Below are 25,873 nucleotides of genomic sequence, written 5' to 3'. Positions count from 1 at the left end.
GAGTCACTGAGGCTCTTGCTTTGAGTTTGAAGAAAGCCTTGGCTACATAGTGAGTTCTAGACTAGCCAGGGCTACATAGCCACCCACCTTAGAACAAAAGTTCTCTACCTGTCTATCTGTCTGAACACGGAATTTAAGAAAAGTCCAGGTGGGGGGAGGATTCTGTTCCAGTTAGGAGATAAACAGACAGGAGTTTGTGAAAATGGCTCATTATAATCGCTTCCCTGTGCGGGTGGGGCCTTCTGTATAATGGGGCTTTAAAACTGGGTGTGCTAGCATATGTCTATTATCTTACACCTAGGAGTCTGAGACAGGAGGATCTTGAGTTAAGAGCAACCCTCCCCTCTACACAGTGAGATAAAAGATAAACAGATGGATAAAACACAGGCAAAACACCCATTAATAATAATAATAATAATAACTGAGATCCAGATGATACAGCTCAAGCTGTAATCCCAGTATTTTGAAGGCTGAGGCAGGAGAATTGGCATTGGTTCAAGGTCAACCTGGGTTACAGAGTGAGAAAGACCTTGCTGCCTCAATAAGCAAACAAACAAAGGAATTAATAAAGCAAATAGTAAGAGCAACCCTCATTATGTCAGCTATGGCCTCTGTGGGATGTGAGTCTCATGGCTCCCAACACCTTTCCCCATCAAAATGGAAGACAGTCTGGTGCCTGTGGTCCCAGCACTCTCTGAAGCTGAGGCAGGGGACTGCCAGTCCAAGGTTAGTCTTTGCTATATAGTGAGACTTCAGATTTTTAAAGAAGTATGGAACCATGGGATAGCAGGAAGCAAAGACACTTGTCACCGAGCCTGACAACCTGTGTTCAACCCTCAGGGCTCACATGGTGGAAGGCGAGGGCTAATCTTTACAAGCTGCTCTCTGGCTTCCTCACACGCATGCACACGTATAATTAATTAATTTTAAATGGACGAGGGAGGGACAGGCCATATAGGGTGGTTCTTTTTGGAGGTGTGCTTTGTTCTAGAACTTGGAAAAAAGTGGATGATTAGTTCAACAAACCTTGAAGTAGCAATGACCCATGAGGCAAATACAGCTGACCTTGTCTGCTTTTGTGTTACCCCGGAGCTACAAATGGGTTGATAATTATAGATTGTCAGGGGAAGATTCAGAGAATGATAGCATGTGTGCTGTATAAAAATTAACTAGAATTCCATGGGTGGTGGTGACACACACCTTTAATCCCAGCACTCTGGAGATAGAGGCAGGACGATCAGAGTGAGTTCCAGGACAGCCAGGGCTGTTACACAGAGAAATCCTGTCTTGAAAAACAAAGAAAACCAAAAACCAAAACCAAAACTAATATAAAGTCTCCTTGGAACAGAGCCTGGTGTGTTCATACACGCATGCGCGGTGTCTGCTTCTACCCTAAGACAATGATAAATAGCTTAGAGGAAGGTGTTTTTGGGAAAAGCCCAAAATATTCCTTCTCCGGGTCTCTGTGCCGGCACCCTGCAGACTCCACCAGCGTTTCCCAGGGAACATTCAGTCCAGCACCACGGACAGCTCTCCAGCCGCCCTGTCTTCAGAGGTGGGAGAGCAGAATCTGAGCCCAGCACCTTGGGTTGACATTGTCACCAAGGGAAACCCACAGTCCAGAGAGCATTGGTCAGGCTCAGGGAAGCCAGGCTTTTGGTTTTGTGTTGATAGCTTTTTGTTTTTTTGAGACAGAACCTTTGAACTCCTAATCCTCCTTAGTGCTGGAAAACAGGCAGGTGCCTCCGTACTCAGTTTGCACATCAGGCATGATGCAATGGGTGGGTGAGAGGCTGAGGCGCCTGCCTGTCATTGGCACCTGCCCAGCCCGCATCATCACTCCATTCTGAGTTCCCCGCCTCTGCCACTCTCAGTCGAGAGTATTGAACAGTGCTGGCCTGCAATCTCTGGCCCTGTAGATGAGCACCCACCCAGGCTTATCCAAATGGTCCATAATGTGCTAGATGTGGTGGCTCACATGGATAATGCCATCCCACGGGAGAAGGAGACAGAGAAATCAGGAGTTCAAAGCCATCTTCAGCTACATAGTAAGCTTGAGTCCGGTCTGGGCTCAAACAAAACAAAATCTCCAAAATCAAGTGGCATGTATATTCTATCATGTCTCGGTGCTTGGCTCAACACTGTGTGTGTGGCCAAAGGCAGAGTACCGCACTGTGCATTGGGAGCCACTTGGAAAAGAGGCATTCTCTTTGTTTTGAAGGTTTCAAGTGTAACAGGATGGAAAGTTGACTCTACCAGGAAAGGTTTAGGGAGGAATTCTGGGTCTATTTGTGCCTGAAGACAATTCCAGCATGTGGCTTTTCAGCTGAGTGGATCAAAACATTCTTTTTCAGACCAACAGGATGCCACAAGTCATGAAAGTCTGGTAGCAGGAGTTTGACTCCCCACAACACACACAAAGGTTTCCAGAAAACTGTCCTCTGATGTTCACATGCACACCCATACATGCCCATCATGCATGCATACCCGTACATGTACACCATGCATGCACTCTCACACACATCATGCATGCACACACATACATGCACATCATGCATGCACACTCGCACACATCATGCATGCACATGCATACATGCACACCTGTACATGCACATCATGCATGTACTCTTACACACATCATGCATGTATGCATGTGCATGCATGCCCATACATGCACATCATGCATGCACACCCGTACATGCACACCATGCATGCACTCTCACACACATCATGCATGCACATGCATACATGCACACCTGTACATGCACATCATGCATGTACTCTTACACACATCATGCATGTATGCATGTACATGCATGCCCATGCATGCACATCATGCATGCACACCCATACATGCACACTCATGCATGCACTTTCACACACATCATGCAGGCACATGTGTACATGCACACCCATACATGCATATCATGCATGCACTGTCACACACATCATGCATGTGACAGGACAATAAGTAAACTAGGTTTTTTTGTTTTTTGTTTTTGGTTTTTTCGAGACAGGGTTTCTCTGTATTGTCTTGGAAGCTGTCCTGAAACTCGCTTTGTAGACCAGGCTGGCCTCGAACTCACAGAGATCCGCCTGCCTCTGCCTCCCTAGTGCTGGGATTAAAGGCGTGCACCACCAATGCCCGGCGTAAACTAGTTTTTAAAAACTCTCTCTCTAGCAGTTTAACCAGTGTGGTGGAGATGGCTCACTATCCAAGGAAGCGCACCCCTTCCTTCTCCCACAGCGGCAGGACTGTAGACAACAACTCCCAGAATCTGACTAGACACAGCCATGTGACTATGCTCCCATCAATCAGAAGAGAGCAGAGGGGGGAACATTTCTGGGTCTCTCCGGCACCTTCTTTCTCTGTCCTGCTCTATCTGATTGGTCCTCCCCCCCCACCCCTCGCTCCCTACCCCCCCTAAACCGACCTATGCCGCAGCCCCCGGCAATGGGTGTGTCAGACAACGACAGAGGAATAGAGGGAGAGAACTCTGGGTTCCAAATCACTAGCTGCAGCAGGACCCCACTATGTGAGAAGGGAAGATCTCATTACTTGCTTGGAGGAGACAGGATCTCACTGTGCAGTCAAGGCTGGCTTTGAACTCACCCCCTTCCCTCCTCCTCCTCTCTGGCATGCCCCACCACTCCTGGATCAAGGTGTATCATTTTTGCTCTTCCCGACACTCTGAGGCTGGGTCTCTTTGTCACAGTGACCTACGCTAGCTGATACACACAGTGGGAGGTGGGTTTCTGGCCTAGACAAAGTGATGATAAGAATCTCCTCACCATTTGGACTTCATCATAGAGGGGTCCCCAGGCTCCGGGTGGGCCATAGGCTCTCTCCACCTCATCATACAGATGTCCAGGGAAGGCCATGTCTTCATCTTCAATACCTGTGAAGGCTGGAGGTGGTAGGCATTAACATTGGGATGGAAAAGGATCTCCATCAAGGCTCACTGCTAGCGGTGCTAGTCTGGGAGGTTCTGGAAACTTCAGGGGACAAAGTAGGTCATTGGGGTGTGTCCCTGGAGGGTCTCTTGCCTCTGGTCCCCTTCCTGTCTGGCTCACTGTTTCCTTCCACCACGAAATGAGCAGATCTCCCCTGCCACACAAGCATGTAACCAAGCAGCCATGGACAGGACCCTCTGCCATGAGGCAATAGAATGTGGCCTCCTCAGGCTGCTCTCTGGGGTATTTTGGTCACAGTAATACAGAGGTAACTAACATAGCTTAGAAGGGAAGGCTATCAAGAGGGCCCAATTCAGGTGTCAGGGTGTCTGGAAACGGGGAATAGTGGTGTGGTCATGACTCACCTTGGAGATAAGGCGCCTCTTCCAATGTGGGGGGAAGCTGGGGGCTGAAGTCCCTCATGGAGTGGTAATGTGGTTCCACTTCTGCTGTGCTAACCTGTACACAAACACATGAACACACAGACACACACACACACACACACACGAGAACACACATGCACATGAACGCACAATGCACACACATGAACGCAAACGAGAACACACGTGCACATGCACACACACATGACCACATACATGAGTTTGCACACACATATGAACACACAATGTACATATGAACACACAATGTACATATGAACACACATGAATACACACATACACACACGTGAGCACACACACAGCCAGGAGACAAGGTCATTTCTCTTGATTTGCTGGTTCCAGGAGATGACAGAGATCAGCTTGAAGCTGAGGCTGGAGGCTGCTGGGCCACCCTGGGCTCACTTACCATGGAGCTTCTTGTGTCCTGGTCCCCAGTCCACTGACTCTCCTCATACTCATTCCTGATCCGGTCCTCCTCAGACCTTCCAAGGTGAAAGCGTGGTTGAAAGCGGGCACTGAGTCTGCCACCCGTCACTCCTGAGCCTCTCCCACTTACCCTGCCTCTGTCTTCTCTGAGGTCTCTGAGGGAAACAGGAAATGGTTTCAGAGACTCTGCTCACGCCCGCCTGGACCCAGGCAGAGCTATGCTGTGAGGCCATCCCAGGGTCCCACCCATCGGGTCTCCAGCTTGGCAGTGGGGGAGACCTCTCCTCACCCTCAGCAAGGCGCCTCAGTCTTCTCCGCCAGAGGAGCCCCCCAACACAGCAGGCGTTGGAGAGCAATAGAAGACCACCAGCTGCAGACAGCACGGGCAGCAGGGGCAGCCTCGGGGCTCCTGGGAATGGAAGACGTTCCTTGGTGAACCCCAACACCTGGAGGCAGGCTGGGAGCGGGGTTCTGAGAAAGCCTGTCCACGGCTGATGGGTAACCCTCAGGGTTAACTTCACTGAGCCTGAGTCACAGTGCACTTTGCACCCAGAGGGGAGGGCCCGGCCTACATGTGGCTGGCACCATCCCCTGGGCTGGGAACACAGAGAGGATCCGTAGGGAGAAGGAGAGAGCTGGCCTGAGCGTGGGCAGTCTCCCCCGGTGTTTTGTCCACCATGGTGTGAGCTGAGCTGTGCTGCCGCCATGGTGGACAGACACCTCGGAAGCCATGAGCTGAGGAAATCCTTCCTCCTCGGAAGCCAAGAGATGACAGAGGTGGCACCCTGACACCAAATGAGTTCTCCTCCCAGGTCAAAGGAGCAAACAGGCCCATGACTCCAGCCGTACCCGTCCTCAAAAAAGCATTTATCTGTAATGTGTGGGAGCGTATACATGCGTGTCCAAGTGCAGCTGGGGGTCAGGGTTGGGTGTCTTCCTCTGGTGCTTTATTTCTTTTTTTTTTTTTTTTGGTTTTTCGAGACAGGGTTTTTCTGTGGCTTTGGAGGCTGTCCTGGAACTCACTTTGTAGACCAGGCTGGCCTCAAACTCACAGAGATCCGCCTGCCTCTGCCTCCCGAGTGCTGGGATTAAAGGCGTGCACCACCAATGCCCGGCCCTGGTGCCTTATTTCTAAAACACACACACACACATATGTATATATATACACATATACATATACATAACATAACAAATATAACATATATGTGTAACATACACATATGACATATATATATATACATATACACATATATAAGTACATATACACACATATATACATGTACACACATATATATACTCACACACACGTATGCCTACATACATACACACACGTATTAGATTAGATTAGTTTATCCACTTCATTTGTTTAAATGTTTTGCCTGCACATATGCATGCACATAATGTGTGTGCCTTGTGCCTGTGGAGGTCAGAAGAAGGCATCAGATCCCCCAGAACTAGAGTCACGGATGATTGTGAGCCACCATGTGGGTTCTGGGGCCAAATCCAGGTCCTCTGGAAGAGCAGTCAGTGATCTTAACCACAGAGCCCGGTTTAATTTTTACTACGTATTTATTTTTGTTTATGTGGATGAGTATTTTGCCTGCATGTAAATATGTACACAATGGGTGTGCAGTGCCCCCAGGAGGCCAGAAGAGGGTATCAGATCCCCTGGAACTGGAGATATGGATGGCTGTAAGTCCCCGATGTGGGTGCTGAGAACTGAACCCGGATCTGCTGAAAATACAGCAACTGCCGTGGCAGCAGCTGAGGATGTATCCTGTCAGAGTCCCAAAGGCAGGCCAGACACTCTTAACTGCTGACCAGTCCCTAAAGATTTACTTAAAATTTAAAGTGTTTGTGCATGTGCATGCGTGTGTGTACAGGGGCCAGAAGAGGGCACTGGATCCTCTGCAGCTGAACACAGGCAGTTGTGAGATGTCTGATGTGGTGCCAGGAACTGAACTCGGGTCCTCTACTGTCTCCCTGGCTCCTCTGTCTTGCTTTTTTTTTTAAGGGGACAGTGTCTCACTGAGCCTGGAGCTGCTGCTTCGGCGAGGCTGGCTATCCGGCAAGCCTTTGGGATCCGCCTGTCTCTCTCCCCAGCCCCAGGTGACATCAGGCTTTTATGCAGCTGCTGGAGATGTGGACTTGGGTCCTCGCGCCTGTTCGGCGGGTGCTTCACCCACGGAGACATTTCCCCAGTCCCTGCATCCTTCTTTCCACCTGAGGGCTTCTTCCTCAATCAAACTGTCAGCCGTGGGTCCTCGCTCCACCCGAGTCCTGTCAGGCTCCATGTTAAGGCATGCCATTTGCCAGTGGGGGGCAGTAGCTAATCGAGATATCAGAGCTCACCTTTCTTGCTGTTCTTGGAGCCCTGGCCCGTGTCCTTACGAGCAGGCTAAGGAACAGTTAGCGCCCTTGTCCCAACCATAAGCCAAGATGACTGCCACATATATGGGGAGGAAGCCATTGAGACCAGTCACAGTCTACTGGTCAGCTGCCACAGAGAGGATTTCAACGAGCCAGGCCAGAGCTGTCCCAGCCGGCTCAGAGTGTCATGGGAAATAGTGTATGTTGCTAAGTGCCTCCATGCTTGGGGTAGTTTGTTACACGGCTGAAGCTAACAGATGCAGCCTCCTCACAGAGACAGAGCATGAATGTAGCCAGTTCCTTTTGGCTGTCGCTGTTTGCTTTTGCAGATGGGAGTGTCTCACTTCAAACTTGCCATTCACCTGTCAGCCTCTGGAATACTAGCTAGCCCATTGTTTTCAAATCAAGACGGGGCTGGGAAGATGGTTCAGGAGTAAGAGCATTTGCTATACAAGCATGAAGGCCTGAGTTGGGATCCTGCAGCATCCACACGAAAGCTGGCTATGGGGTGTGTGTGTGTGTGTGTGTGTGTGTGAGAGAGAGAGAGAGAGGGGGGGGGAGGCAGTCAGGTTTGCTAGCGGAGCAGTCTAGCTAAAAAAAAATTCAGACAGAGGGGTCTAGAGAGATGGCTCAGCGGACTTGAGTTTGGTTTCAAAGCACCCACATTTCATGGTCCACACCTTCCGGTGACACCAGCTCCAGGGGATCCAATGCCCTCTTTTGGCCTTTGTGGGCACCTATACATACCTGTCATTTATACACACACACATCTTAAAATAATGATGATGATGGTGATGATGATGATTGCATCTTAAGAGAATAAAACGGAGATGTCTAGATTCACAGACAGACCCTGCCTCAGGGGACCAAGGCAGAGAGTGATGGAGGACACCCAGTGTCTTCCTCGTGCTCGTGCAAGAGGACACAGAGAGAGAGAGAGAGAGAGAGAGAGAGAGAGAGAGAGAGAGAGAGAGAGAGAGAGAGAGAGAGACGGAGGGAGGGAGGGAGGGAGGGAGGGAGGGAGGGAGGAGAGCATTAAACTAAATTATGCCAGGCACAATGGTTCCTACTTGTAAATCCAGCACTTGGAAGGTTGGAGTAAGAAAAGTGCTGCAAATTCACAGCGAGACCCTGTCTCAAAGACAAAAAGAAAAGGTGGGGCCGAGATTGTACCTTAGGAGCAGAGTGCCTCTTGTGTAACACGCACGGGCACAGCCCTGGGTTCGGTCCCGGAATTGCAAAAACCGAGTTAAATCAGCTTAGGGAAGGAGAAAAGGAATTGCTTCCAGCAAGAACAGAAAGGGACCTGTGGGGGTCTCCAGGGATTCAGCTAAGTCTTTGGCAGCGATGACGACAAGGGACTGAGTGGGAAGAGTAGGGAGGAGGGGCCCTGGGAAGGGCACTTGCCTGGAGGCTGCTCTGTGGGCAGCTGGTGGTCTGTGTCTTCAGGAGCCTGGTCCAGGCCTGTGGGTGGAGAGAGATTACGTTAATACCAAGAATCGGATAAGCCCGAAGGATCCCTGCACTTCTCAAGCTCTCGGGAGACTTAAAAGATCATGGAGATGGCACGTGGCTTCTTCGGGACATTCTATTTTATTGCTTTCTGAAAAAGAGATGTGTTCTTTGTGTGGGTCAGTGTTGTGCCTACATGTATGTGTGTGTACCGTGTGCATACGCGGTGCTCAGATGGTTGTGGTTCACCCCGTGGATGCTGGGACCAAACTCAGACCTTCAGCAAGAGTAGCAGGTGCTCTTAGTGACTGAGTCAACTCCCTGCCCCTCTTGGTGGCATTGTAAAGGCAAAAATACATGACAGCAGTTCTGTGCCAATAACAACAATGAGTTACTAATTGGTGTTTTGTAGTGTGTATGTTCCCTTAACGGGAATTGCCAATTTGTTAAATTAATTTTTAAAAAGGGTGTTGGCAGGGCATTGGTGGCGCACGCCTTTGATCCCAGCACTCAGGAGGCAGAGGCAAGCAGATCTCTGTGAGTTCGAGACCAGCCTACACAGCGAGTTCCAGGACGGCCTCCACAGTTACACAGAGAAACCCTGTCTCAAAAAACCAAAAGGAAAAAAAAAAAGGCAGAAAGGCAATCAGAGCAAGGGAGTGGAACACAGTTTGTGTTTTTGTACTCAAGGGTAAGGGTTGGAATGTAAGGAGCCATCGTGGGGGGTGGGGGTGGGGCAGAAGGAAGGGAAGGGGGGGGCGTCACCTCCTTTAGCCCTCACAGCCGTGAGAGGGACCTACTTTCAGAGACAAGTCTGTTTCTAGCTGGGGTGGTGGCCTACACCCGCAGTCCCAGCCCTCACAAGAGGAAAGCCAGCCTGGACTGCGCAAGCATTTCCAGGCCGGTGTGCATTACAGGATGAGATCCTGTCTCAATAATCAAAGAACAAAAGGACAAATAAAAACGACTTTTAGAAGCAGGTATTTGCTTAAGGCTACAAAACCAGGAAGTTTCAGGCGTCTGTAAACCAAGCCATGTAAAGTTAACGCGTGTGCGACAATGCCTGTCAGATCTCAGTATACTCCCTGGTCATTTTCTTGTGATGCTGTGGGTTGATGGTGGGTCTCTTGCGTCTGAGACAAGAGCTCTACTGTGCAGCCACACCCTAGCCCCTCACTGGGGGATTCTAGGCAGGGGCTCTACCTCTGAGCCACACCCACAGCCCCTCACTGGGGGATTCTAGACAAACACTCTACTGTTAATTCATAACCATATGTGCTCTACTATCTCTATATCCCTAACCTCATGGCTCACTTTCAAATAAGTTGTCTGTGTTTTCAAAGTTACTGTGTGTGGTGACCTAGATCAACCACATTACTCCTTCAGAATTCTCTTTGTGTCTGTGAAGCCAAAGGTGATGGTAACTCTTCATTTCTAGAAAGTTCACTCTCTGTTTCTGTCTCTGTGTGTGTGTCTCTCTCTCCCTGAGAGAATTTCTCTTTCTTAAGGTTCGTTTTATGTTATGTTATGAGTGTTCTGTCTGCATGCATGTCTGTTCACCACATACATGTTTGGTGCCCTCCAGCCAGAAAAGGACAGTGGATGTCTTCCTACTGGGGTTATAGATGGCTGTGAACCACCATATGGGTTCTGGGACTTGAACCCAGTCCTCTGGAAGAGCAACCAGTATTCTTAATTCTTAACTATCTCTCCAGCCCCTCTTAATCTCTCTTCTCTTTCTCCTTCTTCCTTTGGTGTTCCTGCAACACTGTAGTGGCATCTTATTATGCCTCTACAGAACACCTCTGTAGACCAGGCTGGCCTTGAACTCACAGAGATCCACTTGCCTCTACCTCCAGAGTGCCAGGGTTAAAGGCGGGCACCACCACTGCCCAGCTAATCTTTCTCCTCTTAATCAGTTTCTTTTGGGGATGTTGTTTGTTTGTTTTTTATTTTTTTTTTGAGACAGGGTCTCACTGTGTACTCTGGGTAATTTAGAATTTGCTACGTAGACCTCAAATGCACAAATATCCACCTGGCTCGGCCTCCCGAGTGCTGAGATGGATGGCGTGTGACGCCATGCATTAATTGGCTTTATAAATTCTCTGGATCCCCGAAAGGAGTCAGCTCCCGGATTCCCTGGTTTTTCTGGCTGCTTCTGCTCACTCCCCCACTTATTTCTGTCTCCCTCCCGACGTCGGATATAATGCACAGAACACCCTGCAAGGCGTTTCTGCTTTGCTGGGCTGTCTGTCTACCTTTCACATTTACTTACTTGCTGGTTCTGTGTGGGTGAGAGCACACTTGGAGGAGCGAGGACAACTTGCGGGAGTCCGCTCTGTCCTTCCGTTATGTGAGTCCTGGGAATCGAACTCACGCTGTCTGGTTTGGCTGCAAGCACCTTTAACCACTGGGCCATCTTGCTGCTCTACCTTACTGGTTTTTTTTAACTCTAATATGAACTGCTATAATATGTAATATGCTATGCTGTTGATGCTACACACCGACTCAGCTATCTTCTGCTGAGTGTGCCGAGCACACACCTTTAGTCCCAGCACTCACGAGGCAATGGCAGGTGGATCTCTGTGAGTTCAAGGCCAGCCTGGTCTGCACGGTGGGTTCTGAGTTAGCCCGAAGTACACAGTTAGACAAAAGAAAAATCCCGTTATTTTCTCATTCTCCAATCGTTACGGATCAGTGGCTAATAGTTGGTCCCTAGGGCCTATCCGCCTGAGTTCGAGGCCGATAAGCTCTGGGCCTCAGTTCTGCCATCTGTGAGTAGAAGAAATATCAGTGTCTGCTTTGCTATACCATCCCCAAAATTGTTCAAACCCCCCCCTATACACACACAAAACTCTCTCCTGCCTGGGACTGCCTCTTCCCACCTGGGGTAGTGACGGAGACCTGGATTCCTTTGTGAGTCAATCCACTGTCCCCCAGGGCATTGCTGGCCAGCAGCCAGAGCCTGTATCGTGTGGAAGGCTTCAGCCCAGTCAGCGTGAAGGTGGTGGCCTGGGGGGGCAGGACATCAACGTAGAGGAATCCTGGAGTCTCGAGTGTCTCATACCTGTGTGCCAAGAACAGTCAGTTCAGTCTCTCCACTGTCTGGCCCGTTCCATCTGCCGGGGTGGAGGCCCCACCTGATTTGAAACCGCTGAGGCAGACCCCCGTCAAAGCCAGGCTTCCACTCCAGCCCTACCGAGTGGGGGGTCAAGCTTACAACCTTCAGTCCCAAAGGAGGGTCAGGGCGCCCTAGGAAGAGAAGGGAGGGGGTTGTTAGTGGGCACCAAGGAGTCTAGAAGGGACTCCTAAGAATGATGCGTGTGTCAGATGCTTGGTTCTTGTCCGTGGTTGCCATGCTTAGGAAGTTCACCTCAGGGGGTGAGGCGGTTAATAGCACTGGCTATTCTTTCAGAGGATTGTTTTTATTTCTTTTATTTTTATTTATTTATTTTTGGCTTTACGAGACAGGGTTTCTCTGTATTGTTTTAGAGGCTGTCGGTCCAGCCCGGCCTCAAACTCACAGAGATCCGCCTGCCTCTGCCTCCCGAGTGCTGGGATTACAGGCGTGCGCCACCAACACCTGGCCAGAGGATTGTTTTTAATTCCCAGCACCCATGTGCAGCTCACAACCACCACTAACTCTGCAGGGACCTGGCACACACGTAGTTCACAGACACACATGCTTCTGATGGAAAGTACCTCCCTCCTCGCAGGAGGGTCATGTGACTAGGCTTGTCAGTCAGTGTGAAGCCACTGAGGTGCAAATCTAATATCTCACTGTCATTAGACGAGAAAGAGCTGTGTTCCCAGTTAAGGCGTAACTCAGTGATAAGGAACTCACCCAAGGCACTCAATGCCCTAGATCTGACACCCTGCGACCCCCTTACCCCCCAAATAAAGCAAACCAGCTAGGCCTGGTGAACTTTCAACTGTAATCCTTTGGTAGTGAAGGCAGAAAGATTGCCATTTTGAGGCAGGTTTGGCTCCATACCAAGTCTGAGGTTAGCCTGGGCTGCATAGCAAGTCTGAGGGTTAACCTGGGTTACATAGCAAGACCTTGTTTCAACAAAACAAAACCCCATTCTCACTCATAACACCTCTCAGAGGTCAGAAACACTCCCTGGCTCTGGTCAAGCAGGAATTTGTCAACGTGCAGTCCCCAGCGTCCCCCACAGCTGCTCACATCGTACCAATGCTGACGAGCTGGATGTCGGTGTGGTCTGAGCCGAGGGCGTTGGTGGCCGTGCATGTGAAGAGGGCGTAGTCTTGGGCTGCAGACACATTGGCAATGGTCAAGAGGCTGCTGTGGACGACACCCTGGTGGTACCTGTGCTCTGTGTACCTGGAGAGAGGGCGCGGCAGGGCTCAGGAAGGACAACCAGGCTTGGCCGACCAGAGCTGGGGCACGACCTGGCTAAACCCAGGTTCACCTGGGATCCTGGAGATCCAGGGGGACCCCATTTTTGGTCCAGGCAAAGTCGATGTTGGGGACACCTCGGGCCCGGCAGTGGAGGGTGGCTGAACTGGTGCTGTCCCCAGCTGCAGCCACTTTGGTTAGGGGCGTTGGATGATCCACCTGGGGGGCAACTGGAACAGGCGGGAGGATCAATGTGGGGGGCGGGGAAGTGTGCGAGAGCTGCGGGCCATGGGCATTCGTCGACGTTACGCACATCTGACAACAAGACGGACCAGCCCTCTGGCGACTGGCGCCACCCCATTGTCCACGATGCACTGGTAAGCACCAGCCTGTGACAGCTTGGCCTGGTGAATCCGCAGACGTCCGGTGGATCCCTTTGACATCTTCTCCATGTCATCCAGGCTCAGATCATCCTCATCTTCCCCCTAGCATCCCCGACACACAGGAGCTTGTTCCCCGCCTGTCCTCAGACCATCCCCCAAACCGTATCCCACCCGCGGCTTCATTCTCCTGGCTACCATCTCCTTCCACAAAGTCAACCAAGTACTGATGCTTCTTGTCATCCACACAACCATTGATCTAGTCCACCCATTCGCCCACCAACTCAGCCAACCATCCATCCATCCGTCCATCCATCCGTCCGTCCGTCTACGTGCTCATCGTGCTTGGAACCACCTGTAGACTCAGGGTGCAGCTTAGTGGGAAAGCATTTGCTTAGTGTGCTCAACACCCGGGATTCAGTCTCAAGCGCTAAAAAATAAACTGACTGGGCTTTGTGTAGTGGTTCGTGTGCTGGGGAGGAAGAGGCAAGAGAATCCCAAGTTCAGAGTCAACCTGGGCTACATGGCAGGTTCCAGGACAGCCTAGACTACATATCAAGACCCTCTCTCAAATATGGTAGTACGGGTCTGTCATCCTAGCACTCGAAGCCTGGGGGCAGGAAGGTGAGGAGTAATTCAATTCTTTGAGGGTAGCCTCAGCCACATAGCGTGCTTGAGACCAACATGGGTTACATCACCAGCGGTTCCCAATCTTGCATATCATCCTGCATATCAGATACTCAACTAGGATCCATAACAGTAGTAAAATTACTGTTACGAAGCAGCAGTGAAATAGTGTCATGGTTGGAGGTCACCACAACGCAAGGAACTGTACTAAAGGGTTGCAGCATTAGGAAGGCTGAGGGGCCACTGCGTCAAACCCCATCTCAAAAACAATGGAGCCAGGTGTTGGTGGCGCACGCCTTTGATCCCAGCACGTGGGAGGCAGAGGCAGGCAGATCTCTGTGAGTTCAAGGCCAGCCTGGTCTACAGAGTGAGTTCCAGGGTAGGCTCCAAAACAATACAGAGAAACCCTGTCTTGAAAAACCCAAAACCAACCAAACAAACAACAATGGGCCTTCAAGATGGTCGTGGGTAAAGACACCTGCAGCTGAGCCTAATGGTGGGAATTTGTTCCCTGGGAGCCAGTTGTTGGGAAGCAGTGATTTTCACACTTGTCTTTTGACCTTCACATGCACACTACGGCACACAGGCAGTATACACACACAATAGATAAATTTAAAGCAGAGGCAACAAAATGAACAAAACCCAAAACCTGCCTACCCACTCACTAATCTTTCCATCCACTCAGCCACCACTCAACAAACACTTTGCTGTCTTCCTTTACAGTCTTCGACATTCTTTATTATCAATCATGGGTGTGTGATGGGGGAGGTCCTTCTGTATATATGTTTCTCTTATCGGCTGATGAATAAAACACTGATTGGCCAATAGCCAGGCAGGAAGGATAGGCGGGGCTACCAGACAAGGAGAAGGCTGGGGAGAGGAGTTGCCAGGGAGACACCGTGCTGCCAAGAGAGTAACATGCCTGGTTATGGGTAAGTCACAGCCTTGTAGCAATACACAGCTTAACAGAAATGGGTCAGTAATTAAGAGAGAGCAAGCCAGTAGGAAGCCTAAGCTGTTGGCCAAACGGTTTATAATTAATATGTCTCTGTGTGCTTATTTGGGCCTAGACAGCTGTGGGACCAGGAGGAACAGAAACTCCGTCTCCAGGTGTGCATGCGCGGTGTGTGTGCGGATGAGTGCAGGCGCGTGTGTGCAGCGGTGTGCAATTTTAAACATTCTTTATCATCAACCGTGGATGTGCAGGCGCATGTGTGCAGCGACGTGCAAGTGAGTTGCTTGGGAGGGTCGGTTTGCTCTGCCCGACATGGGTCCTGGGGATTTGACTCACGTCATCATGCTCGCACAGAGAGAGCCTCTGCCCCTCCTCACCCGCCCTGTTTGTCATCCTTCCGGGCACCAAGCTATCTTCCTTACAACTCTCTACTCATTCGCGATGTTTTTCTCCCCTCTGGGCTCGTACTCATAGTCACACGCCCCTGCTTACTTACGCGAGCCCCTCCCCCACTGATGTGTCTACAGCCATCATTCCAGCTCTTTCCACTCCCCTCCTTTCTACAGATCCGTTCTTCTGTCTCAAGCAAGCACGGGGCCACCCATCCTACCATCCATCCCTTCTTTCGCTCACCCAGCATGTTCAAGCTCGTGAACACACGTTCACACACACACACACACACACACACACACACACACACACCATTCTCTCACTCACCCATGCACCCGCCATTCAACAAAACCAGTTCCTGGACCAGCATAGTCACATATGGCTTCACATGTGTATCATCCACTCCTAAGGCGCTCATAGCCAAGAGACGGCACCTCCTAGCTCCACCTCCATTCACCAAACCCAAGGTGCTTACCAATCTCTCCCAGCTGAACATCTCTGGAAGGATGGGATTGGCATCCACAGTGCAGACTATGTCTACAGAACCCCCGACATTGACCTCCGTAGGGTCCCGGAGGGCACGGATGGTGGGAGCATCTAGCGGGAGACAGGGGCTTGGAGACGGCACTTAGACCCTGAGAGGCCCTGGTGGGGGGGGGAGGGGGCGCTCCAGGAGAAGGGTATCTTAGAGGTGTCTGGAATGGTATGGAGGCCCATGGGTACAATTTGCTCTTTATGGAGGGGGATTCTCAGGGTGACGAAGCTATCTTCACCCTCGTTGTATCTCTTGTACCTTTGTGATTATTGGAGTCCGGGGTGTGTGTGTGTGTGTGTGTGTGTGTGTGTGTGTGTGTGTGTGTGTGTGTGTGTGTGTGTGTATTTGGGGGGTGCCAGAACAGTGTTGGGGTGGGGTTCAAGAGAACTTGGTTTCCTGCATGGAGGAGCTCTCAAGCAAACGGACCCCTCTCTATGCAGATTCCACTTAGGGTCTCCTTAGCCAGCATAGCAAGAGCTTTCCAAAGAGGAGGGCCCTAGGTCGGGTAGTTATCCTTGGTTGGGCGGGTCTTTCACAAGAAGACTCCAGGATGGGCCAGAGCGCTTGAGTGGGCATGATTTCCACGGTAAGACCAGCTCCTGGAAACCCTCATTTCCCAGGTTTCTGGGGAGGGGGCTCACAGTGCACGTCCAGCTTCAACAGTGCCTCGGCGGTGCCCTCTGAGTTCTGGCAGTGCAGCTGATAGAAGCCATGGTCAGCTCGGGTCACATTCCACAGCTGCAGAGCTCCGCTGGGCAGGATGCGGTGCCGGGGACCGCCAGCTGCGGGAGGTCAGGTAAGGAGCCTGGAAGGCTCGCCCATCCTCCTGAACCGCACCCTTCTCCAGGTCCGTATCCCACCTGGGCTGAGGCGGTAGCCTCGGAAGGTCCAGTTGAAAGCCTCCGGGGCGGGGTTCGCGGACACCGACACGGGCAGCAGCGCCTGGCCTTGCTCCACCACGGTCACCGCCAGCACTTGCTCCCCCAGGAACTCTGGAGGGTCTTAACAGGGGGCGCCCCAGAAGGCAAGAGTGTGGGTAAAGTTGGGTTCCAGGAGAGTTAAGGCACGAGTTCGGGGATTAGCGTGGTGGCTAGGACTAGGGGAGCGGTCAGGGTAACTCAGAGCTGAGATGGGAGACAAGGCTCTGGATAGGTGACTCAGCAGGGAAGGGAGCTTGCTGACAAACCTGAATTCAATACCCGGGGATACCGGACGGTGAGAACCAGCTAGCTTTCTTAAGTTCTTCCCGTGGCACAGGCATGAGGGAACACACACACAAGCGAATGTAATTAAAAAAAAAAAAGAAAGAAAGAAAAGAAAAGAAATCCAAGCTTGGTGTCGCGCCGCACGCCTTTAATCCCAGCACACGAGAAGCAGAGGCAGGCGGATCTCTGCGAGTTCAAGGCCAGCCAGAGCTATACAGTGAGACCCGTCACAAAAAAACAAAACAGCAAAAATTGTGCAGAGCCAGATGAGGTAGTTCCAGCCTGCAGTCCCAGCACTCCTGAGGCAGAGGCAGGAGGATTGCTGCAAGTTCATGGCCTTCATACTGTACATATTGAGTTCCAGGTCAGCCAGGACCATGCAGTAAGCAATTTTAACATTTACAAACGGACAAGCGGTTTTGCAAAATGATAGCCGCTAGGGTGAAGCCGAGGAGGGAGACCGTGGTGGCAGCCTGAGGTCGGGACAAGGCTAGGAAAGTTACAGACTCTGGAATGAGGAGAAGACTCCTTTAGCCAGGGGATTGGGTTGGGAGGGGACGGGGCGGGGTCTGGCGCTTACACAGCACGTTGAGGCGGAAGAAGGAGCTCACGGTTTCACGAAGGGCGGGGCTGTGGGCCCGGCAGGTCACCCGGTGGCCGTGGTCTCGGGATGACACCCGAAGGAAAACACTCCTGGATGCAGCCGAGCCTTTGAACGGGGCGTTCTGGGGCGGTGCAGCCACATCTTCCAGCCTGTGCAAGTTTTGAAAGTCTGGTGAGGACCCCCGGCTGGTTCAGATGTAGGAACGAGGCCCTTGGCCAATAGCTTAGGGCACGGAGGGGGCCAGGCTGGGAGGGGGAGAGGATGGACCCGGATGGGGCGGGGCCTCCTGTAAGCTCACCTCTCTCCCTCCTTGTCCCAAGACAAGTTGACCGCGGGGTTGCTGCTGATGCTGACACACGTCAAGTTTAAGGCGTCGCCTGGGCGCAGGGCCGATGAGTTGGCCAGGATAGTCAGGTTGGTTGGGGGGACTTAGTGGGTTAGAGATTCAGCTGTTGAAGAGCCTGGGCTACTGGGTTCTGAGTCTATACCGCTCCCTCCCTCCGTAACACTCTCCACCCGCCCTCCCTGCGTGCTCACACTGCACCACCAGCTGCGTGGACGCGCTGAGCTGACCCGCCTTGCACGAGAACTTGGCACGGTTGTCCGAAGGTCCTATGATCAGCACCAGCTCCCGGGAGAAAGTGCTGCCAGACTTCTCCAGGCTGCCCAGCTGCACGCGCCGCGGCTCCTGGGGCTGCCTAGGCTCGCTCACCGTTCGTGCGTCCTGAGGACCCAAACAGGGTGGGTGGCCACCAGCCCAGACAGACAGGGCCCTTGTGTGATAAAGGCGCCCTGAAGAGCCGGCACCCCACTGCCTTAAAGGAGTCGGGACTGGAATTGAGTAGTCCCAGTCCTAGTCTTCCTGCCTGCCTTGATGGTTTGGGGACCCTGATGCCTATTGTGCACCCCCCCCCCAGCCCTGACCTCACCAGCCCTCCGCCTGCGGCAGGCACCACACCCCCAAACCGTGATATTTACAGAACACTGCCTTCCAGGAAACTCCCTTGAAATTCCCAGACCCGGTATTGGAGTCTCATTTTTCTTTGCCTCTGTTTTTTTTTTTTTTTTTTTTTGCCTTGTTTTACTTGAGACAGGATCTCATGTAGCCAAGAATGACCCCAAAGTGATTCCTTTAGGTACCTGAGGGTGATCTTGAACTTCCGATTCTCCTGCTTCCCCCTCCCAAGCGCTAGGATTACAAGCGAGCCACCGCACCCACCAGTTTTTCTTTCTTTCTTTCTTTCTTTCTTTCCTTCTTTTCTTTCTTTTTTTGTTTGTTTGTTTTTTAGAGACAGGGTTTCTCTGCATTGTTTTGGAGGCTGGCCTGGAACTCACAGAGATCCGCCTGCCTCTGCCTCCTGAGTGCTGGGATTAAAGGCATGCGCCACCAACGCCCGGTGCCAGTTGTTTTTCTTAAAATGTCCACTCTTGGGCTGGAGAGACGGCTCAGCGGTTAAGAGCTCTTCCAGAGGATCCAGGTTCAATTCCCAGCACCCACATGGGCAGCTCACGGCTGTCTGTAACTCCAGTTCCAGGGAATCTGAACCCTCTTCTCCCCAATGCACTAGGCACAAATGTTGTTCGTAGACACATATGCAGGTAAAGTACCCATAAAAAGTAATAAATAAACCTTCAACAATTTTTGCTGGGTGGTGATGGCGGATGCCTTTAATCCCAGCACTCAGGAGGTAGAGGCAGGTGGATCTCTGTGAGTTTGAGGCCAACCTGGTCTACAGAGCAGAGTTACAGAACAGACTCCAAAGCTACAGTGAAACCCTGTCTCAGAAAACCAAAAAAGAACAACAATAAAAAAAAACTTTAAAAATTTCAAAAACTTTCCACTCTCCCCAAAAGATTCTCAGACCTTTTCCCTAACTCCAATATTACCCCTTAGATCTCTCCCTTCTCCGTCTCTCTCTTTTCATCGGTCTCTGCCTTCCCTTCTTATTTTCTTTACTATTAATTTTAATATGAATGGGATTATAATTGCTTTATCTCTAGAATTTTCTATCTTGACCCAAAGTTCCTTCTTTTATCTTGGAATTATTTTTCCAGATTTTCCAGAACTTCCCTGGCATTTCAATAATTCTCATGGCATTTGTGTCTTTTCAGAATCTCTAGGATTTTCCAAGAAATATGGGTTTCTCCATGTTCTGAGGGGGGGCACATGAGGATAAAAAACTCAAGGCTGGGCAGGGTTGGTGGCACACGCCTTTAATCCAAGTAGAGGCAGGTGGATCTCTGTGAGCTCGAGGCCAGCCTGGTCTACACTGTGAGCTCTAGGCCAGCCAGGGCTACAAAGAGAAACTCTGTTTCAAACAAACAAACAAACAAACAAAACAAAAAAAGTTTGAGGCCAGCCTGGACTACATATTATCTTTCCTTATGGAAGAAAACAGGGGCTAAGAATATAGTTCAGTCAGTAAAGTATGTGTGCTGACACACACACACACACACACACACACACACACACACACGAACAGATAAACAGGAAAAAAAGACAGGAGGAAAGGGAAGAAGGCAGGAAGGGGGGGGACTCTTGCTTGGTACCTACCTTAAACCAGGTGAGGGTGGGGTCTGGATTGCCTCCGATGGCTAAACACACCAGTCTTACCCGAGTCCCAGTCCGAATGTATTGCCCCTCTTGGGGTCCCTCAATCCACAGCTTCTGGGCAGGGTCTAGTGAGAGACAGAGAAAGAGAAGACATTTTTGTCTGGGCTGGAACCTCAGGGTGAGGTCTGTGCATCCTGGGGACCCTCTGGGCTCTAGGCTAGGGCTCACATTTCACGTTCAAGGTGAGTGATTTCTTGAAGGTCTCCTTGCTAAAGGCATCGCTGAAGGCTTCACAGGTAAGGGACAAGCCATTGTCTTCCCTCCGCACCAAGAATGTCAGATTGGACATGGAGATGTGGCCACCATGCAGGCCCTGGCAGGAGGGAACTTCAGATTTAGGGACTGAGGAGCCTCCAGCCATGGTAGCAGAGGCCTGGGTTGGCCAGACCCCCGCAGGGCCATGTGAAGCATTCCCACCCTCCTGTGTCAGACCCAGGAGTCAGGGCCACAGTCTGGACTGCTCAGGGTCCAAACCATCATCTCCCACATCCTCACATCCACGACTGTCTCATCCGTGGGCTGCAGCTGTCGCCCACCCAGCCACCATCGCAGCAGGACCCGTGGGCGGCTGGACTTCGTAAGGCAGCAAAGGGTCACATTCTTGTTCTCAAACTGGGATGCAGATCCCAGGATGGTGATGGCGCTGGGAGGAACTGAATGACAGACGCACTAAGGAGAGCTGGGAGTCCAGCTGGGGTCTTCGCAGACCAACCCAGACCAGATGGGGAGAGGGGACTGGCAGTGAGGTCCGTGACATCAGGGAGGCCTGACGTGAGGGCACACAGGGCTCTCTGGTTATGGACTGGGGCAGCCAGCCGGACTCACAGGTGACCTGCAGGGTGATGCTTCGCTCCTGGGTCCCTGAAGATACGCTGTTGTAGGACAGACAGCTGAGCTGAGCTCCGTGGTCTTCAGGTCGCATGGTCATCACCAGCACGCTGCGGGCCACTGCCTGGACATGCTCTGTGCCCCAAGCTATGGACACTGGTTTACCATTCTGAACACAAAAGCAAGCCTAGTCATCTCAGCAACAGCTCGTGGTCCCTGTCCTTTCCCCGTCCCCCAGTCAACCACTACCCTCACCTTCAGCCACTGCAGGGTAGCAGGTGGATTTCCGCCTCGGGCCACACAGGGCAGCTCCAGGTTCTGCCCTGCGCGCACATGCCCCTCGTCCAAGCCTGGCCAATCAATGACAGGAGGTCCTGGGGGAACTGGAGAGCAGAGACCACTCAGGGGGTCTGGGAAGCCACCTGTTCTCTCCGGATCCCCTAACCTGCTTTCTAATTTCCTCCTATGGGCTCAGGAGGTGGCTCAGGAGATAAGGGCACTTGTCAACGCACCCGACAACCTGACTTCAGTTCCTGGATTGCACGGCAGAAGGAGAGAACTAACCCTGACTTCTCCACATGCCTGGCACATTCCCACCCGGGTTCTAGCTATTCCGTCACGTAGCTGGGGCACAACGAGACCTGCTTTATAGAAGATGTCGTCCAGTGTGGCCCCACGGGGGAGGAGCAACGAGCGTGACAAGAAGTCGTGTTTCCAACCTCTGAGGATGCTCAAACACATTAACTGCCCCAGCGAGACAGTCACTCCCAATCTCCATGAATGTTGGAGGAAGAGACAGCAAACACACACACACACACACACACACACACACACACGCACGCATGCACGCACGCGCACACACACACACACACACACGCACGCACGCAACAACCACCACAACAAATAATAATAATAAATCCCAAATTTCTCTTGAATGTCTGCTTTCTGTTTCCAGGGCTGGATTTGAAATCTGAGTCCTTGCACATTCAGGGCTGGATTCTCCCGCTGAGCTGCAATACCCAGCCCTTAGCAGCCCAGGCAGGCCTTACGTTCCTTCTGCTTCAACCTCTCAAATGCTGAGATTGTCCCTCACCTCTGCCGTTCTTGAATCCCCCATGCTCACAGACCCTGCCAGGATGCCCATCCTCCATGGCCACAGTACCCAACGCTTCACTTACACAGAACATTCATGGTGAACGAAGCCTTGATGGGAGTGTCCAAGGCTGGACTAGACCCCTCACAGACTAGTAACTGTCCGTTATCTGAGCTCCGGGGTGTCACCCTGGCTTGGAAAAATACAGGTTTCTGGAGTCAGAGTCACCGTCTGAAATTCTGGGAGCCAGGATAAAGAGGAGTGCATCCCAAATTCCTGCATTTAGCCAAGTCTCCTTACTGACTTATTCCAAGGTCTGGACTCCCCCGGCAGAGACTTGGAGGTTCAACACCGAGAACAAGGGTACCCCAGGTCTCCACCTGGCCTGCTATTTTTACTCAATACCTACAGACTGGGTCCCAGGTATTCCTACAACTCAAGTTCCCATACTTGCATCACTGGGCTGTGTGGGACAACCTGGGGAGAGGGAGAAGACCCCAGCTTGCTCACCTAACTTCAGCTTCTGCGATGAAGAGCTTTTCCTCAGACCCATCGTTCACATCATAGGAGATGTCCAGGATGGTGTGTCCACCTGGGGGCAACAAGAAAGCGGAGGAGACAGATGCTGGACTCTTCTCCAAGGTACAGCATCGTGACCCGGAGGTCCTCAGGGTGGATGTAACACCCCCTTTCTATTGGCTCTGGAGGACAAGAAGCTGGGGTACCAGTTCTGTCCTCCCACACACTCAGGACCCCCGAGTTCTGGGGTTCTCAGGGCTGTATCACGGGTCCTCTCTTCCCCCTGACCCCACCCCATCTGCACCTTCTTATTCCTGGTCGGCCATTGTTACCCACCACCCTGAGTGCTGACACCCTCTCCCTACCCCAGATCAGCGGCTTGCATACTCCTGGGCGTCTCCACACAGCTCCCTTTTCTTACCCAGCACACTGTGTTGGCCTCTTCCCCTGGGTGGTGCTCAGCGATAACATTTCGGGGCCCCCGGGCAGGAACACCCCCACCTGTTTCAGTGGCGCTGTGCTGTCCCACTCACCCTGGATGAAGGTGATGTCAGGTGCTGGCTTCGCGTCCCCAGACACACAGGTGACCACATACTCCTGCCCAGCGACCCAGGTAACTGTGCTTCCTGCCTCAGGGGTCAGGTGAAGCACCTTGGGGGGAACTTTCGAGAAAGGGTGTGGCGTTAGCCGCTGCCGAGAGGCAATGTGACGTTTTTTGGCCAAGAGTTCAGGAAATTGAGGCTGTACCCAAGGCTCAGGGTGGAGGGCCTTGGGAGCTTGGGCTTCCGGGTCTGAGGGAAGAGGAAGGCTGGGGGGGCCCAGGTTGGTGGGTCCTGGAGGGGAACCTCTCACCCATACCTAGGATGGAGAGGATTACTTTGGGAGACACGAATTCGGGACCTGTCTCTGAGCGGCCGACTTGGCATTCATACTCTGCGTCGTCACTGAGGTCACAGGCTTCTATACGCAGGTGGAATTCGCCTACAGATGGATGGAGCCCCCAAGGTCAGAGCCACAGCCTCTGCGCGCGGCTCAAGACCTCAGGTTCCGGTGGCTCACCTTTGGCAGGATCTCCTTCCAGGCTGTACCTTGGGAAGCCTGGGATCCTGGGGTTTGGACCCAGAAGTAGTCCATCCTTAGCCCACTGCACCACACTGCCAGGGGCTCGGACCCCACACCGCAGCTTAACCGTTGTCCCTTCCACGGCGGTCAGGTTGCCGGAAAGAGCCCAAAAGCCTCGGGGGACAGAGGTGGGGACTGATGACTGGGCCAGTCCTGGGGACACAATGGGGTCAACAGTAAGAGACAAAGATGGCGCTTGAGGTCCACAGGGCACCGCAAGACCGGCATCCTACTCACCCACGGCCAATGCTCCCATGAGCATCAAACGAGCCAAGCCAGAAGTTCTGGGCACTGGGGTCTCCCCAGGGCCTCCGAGGGAGACTTCCTTAGTGCTCATCGCCAGTCACTCGGCTTGTTGTTGTCTTGTCTGAGCCTCACTCTCTGCCTCCCTGTTTCTCTCTCTCTCTGTCTCTGTCTCTCTGTCTCTGTCTGTCTCTGTCTCTGTCTCTCTGTCTTTCTCTCTCTGTCTCTGTCTCTCTCTGTCTCTGTCTCTCTCTGTCTCTCTCTCTCTGTCTGTCTCTCTCTCTGTCTCTGTCTGTCTCTGTCTCTCTGTCTCTGTCTCTCTCTGTCTCTGTCTCTCTCTCTGTCTCTCTCTCTGTCTGTCTCTCTGTCTGTCTGTCTCTCTCTCTCTCTCTCTCTTTCTCTCTCTCTCTCTCTCCTTAGACTGTCTAGTCTTTGTGTCTTGGAGTTTACTTTCTGCCCTCAGCCTGCCCTGTCAAAGGTTCTTTCTCCGAGTTCCAACCCCCGCACTCAGAAGTGCATACTTTCTCTCTCCCTTTCTCCTCTGACAGTCCCTTCTTCCTATCACTACCTCCCTCTCACCCAGTCACAGGAACTCAAAGAGGAGCTCACGGCTGCCCGCGGCTGCTCGAGGCCCCTCGGGGGTCCGGCAAGCTCATGAACCCAGCAAGCCAAAGCGGGCAGTCACAGTGTGTGCATCCAGTGTGTGCGCTCTGCCGCTTCTCCTGAGTCTGTCCAGCAGGGCAGTGAAATCCCCTGTCAGCACATGCCAAGAACATTCTTTGGTGCCTCCCTAGCCCCAGTGACCCTAAGGCCCTGCCTGGGAGAGCAGGTCTGACCAGGGCCATCTCCCAGCTCAGGACGGGATACAGAGCCGGGCCTGTGTGGGTGGGAAGGACACCCCCACGCCACCACAGCCCACCACCCCCACCCCTACCGCCCACCCTTTGCTCTTTGCAGCCCAGACTGGGGCAGTCCCTTCTTTTTTTTTTATTTTTATTTTTACGAGACAGGGTTTCTCTGTATTGTTTTGGAGGCTATCGGTCCAGCCCGGCCTCGAACTCACAGAGATCCGCCTGCCTCTGCCTCCCGAGTGCTGGGATTAAAGGCCTGCGTCACCACCACCCGCGGCAGTCCCTTCTTTCCCTCGGTGGCACCAGACACCTCTGCTGGTGAACGTGCACGAGTGTCGTCTGAAACCATGAGACTGGGTGGGAGGGAGGGGAGCCAGCCGTGTGCGTGTGGGTGGGAGGGTGTGGGTGTTCCAGGGGGGAGGCGAGAGGGGGTTCTCACCTGTGAACCTTCTTGGGAGTGTCTGATACGGGAGTGCAGAGAGCACCGGACAGCCAGTAGGACCGTGTCAGCAGACCTCAGTGTGTGCAAACCTCAAGAGCTCACAAGGTTAAACACAGGGCAGAGGTCTCTGGGAGCCGGAGCACCTGAGTCCCGAGGCCAAGGGAGAGTCCTTCTGTTCTCATTCCCTCCATCTCTCCCTCCTCTGTGTGTCTCTAGCCAGTGATTTATCTTCTTATTCTTCTCCATCTCTTTGATTCCTTCTTCCCTCCTCTCCCCGCCCCCTCCCCTTCCCGTTTCTGTCCCTCTTACTGCCCTCCCCCACTGTCACTCAGTCACGGGGGACTCAATACATTCTGTTCGCAGTCAGAGTTCTCATGCAGGTCCCTGGCTCTGGGCCTGATTGTGACACTTGAATTTTAGAACCATATGTTAACTGGCCTGCCTTTCCAACCCGGGGCGCACAGCTGCATTCGTCTGGGATAAGCCCCTTCTGCCTGCTTATCTC

The 25,873-nt window shown here is 52.3% G+C and overlaps 1 protein-coding gene and 1 long non-coding RNA gene across 2 annotated transcripts in view; one reads left to right on the top strand and one right to left on the bottom strand.

Annotated features, from left to right (window-relative positions):
- Nphs1 (NPHS1 adhesion molecule, nephrin) overlaps positions 1 to 24,169 on the bottom strand; it is a 24,852-nt gene extending 683 nt beyond the window's left edge. Inside the window, exons 1-28 of the mRNA XM_005081816.4 lie at positions 24,070 to 24,169; positions 23,770 to 23,985; positions 23,569 to 23,691; positions 23,244 to 23,372; positions 22,702 to 22,783; positions 22,277 to 22,380; positions 21,354 to 21,481; positions 21,096 to 21,267; positions 20,766 to 20,923; positions 20,439 to 20,583; positions 20,211 to 20,335; positions 18,194 to 18,380; positions 17,955 to 18,084; positions 17,633 to 17,805; positions 16,708 to 16,848; positions 16,489 to 16,629; positions 15,788 to 15,909; positions 13,274 to 13,445; positions 13,034 to 13,190; positions 12,794 to 12,945; positions 11,741 to 11,852; positions 11,486 to 11,667; positions 8,556 to 8,612; positions 5,068 to 5,187; positions 4,909 to 4,933; positions 4,759 to 4,834; positions 4,320 to 4,413; positions 3,793 to 3,908 (exon numbers count right to left, since the gene is read on the bottom strand). Of these exons, the coding sequence (XP_005081873.1) occupies positions 3,793 to 3,908; positions 4,320 to 4,413; positions 4,759 to 4,834; positions 4,909 to 4,933; positions 5,068 to 5,187; positions 8,556 to 8,612; positions 11,486 to 11,667; positions 11,741 to 11,852; positions 12,794 to 12,945; positions 13,034 to 13,190; positions 13,274 to 13,445; positions 15,788 to 15,909; positions 16,489 to 16,629; positions 16,708 to 16,848; positions 17,633 to 17,805; positions 17,955 to 18,084; positions 18,194 to 18,380; positions 20,211 to 20,335; positions 20,439 to 20,583; positions 20,766 to 20,923; positions 21,096 to 21,267; positions 21,354 to 21,481; positions 22,277 to 22,380; positions 22,702 to 22,783; positions 23,244 to 23,372; positions 23,569 to 23,691; positions 23,770 to 23,985; positions 24,070 to 24,169 (3,639 nt within the window). The remainder of the gene's footprint in view (positions 1 to 3,792; positions 3,909 to 4,319; positions 4,414 to 4,758; positions 4,835 to 4,908; positions 4,934 to 5,067; positions 5,188 to 8,555; positions 8,613 to 11,485; positions 11,668 to 11,740; positions 11,853 to 12,793; positions 12,946 to 13,033; positions 13,191 to 13,273; positions 13,446 to 15,787; positions 15,910 to 16,488; positions 16,630 to 16,707; positions 16,849 to 17,632; positions 17,806 to 17,954; positions 18,085 to 18,193; positions 18,381 to 20,210; positions 20,336 to 20,438; positions 20,584 to 20,765; positions 20,924 to 21,095; positions 21,268 to 21,353; positions 21,482 to 22,276; positions 22,381 to 22,701; positions 22,784 to 23,243; positions 23,373 to 23,568; positions 23,692 to 23,769; positions 23,986 to 24,069) is intronic.
- LOC121136005 lies at positions 17,692 to 18,966 on the top strand. Its single transcript, XR_005873121.1, has 3 exons — positions 17,692 to 17,827; positions 17,977 to 18,070; positions 18,207 to 18,966. It is a non-coding gene; the product is annotated as an uncharacterized LOC121136005 (long non-coding RNA).
- Positions 24,170 to 25,873: the final 1,704 nt, after the last annotated feature.

Source organism: Mesocricetus auratus, unplaced genomic scaffold, assembly GCF_017639785.1.
Source record: "Mesocricetus auratus isolate SY011 unplaced genomic scaffold, BCM_Maur_2.0 Super-Scaffold_100046, whole genome shotgun sequence".
In the NCBI taxonomy this organism is placed as follows: Eukaryota; Metazoa; Chordata; class Mammalia; order Rodentia; family Cricetidae; genus Mesocricetus; species Mesocricetus auratus.
This window is presented reverse-complemented; position numbering and strand designations above follow the sequence as displayed.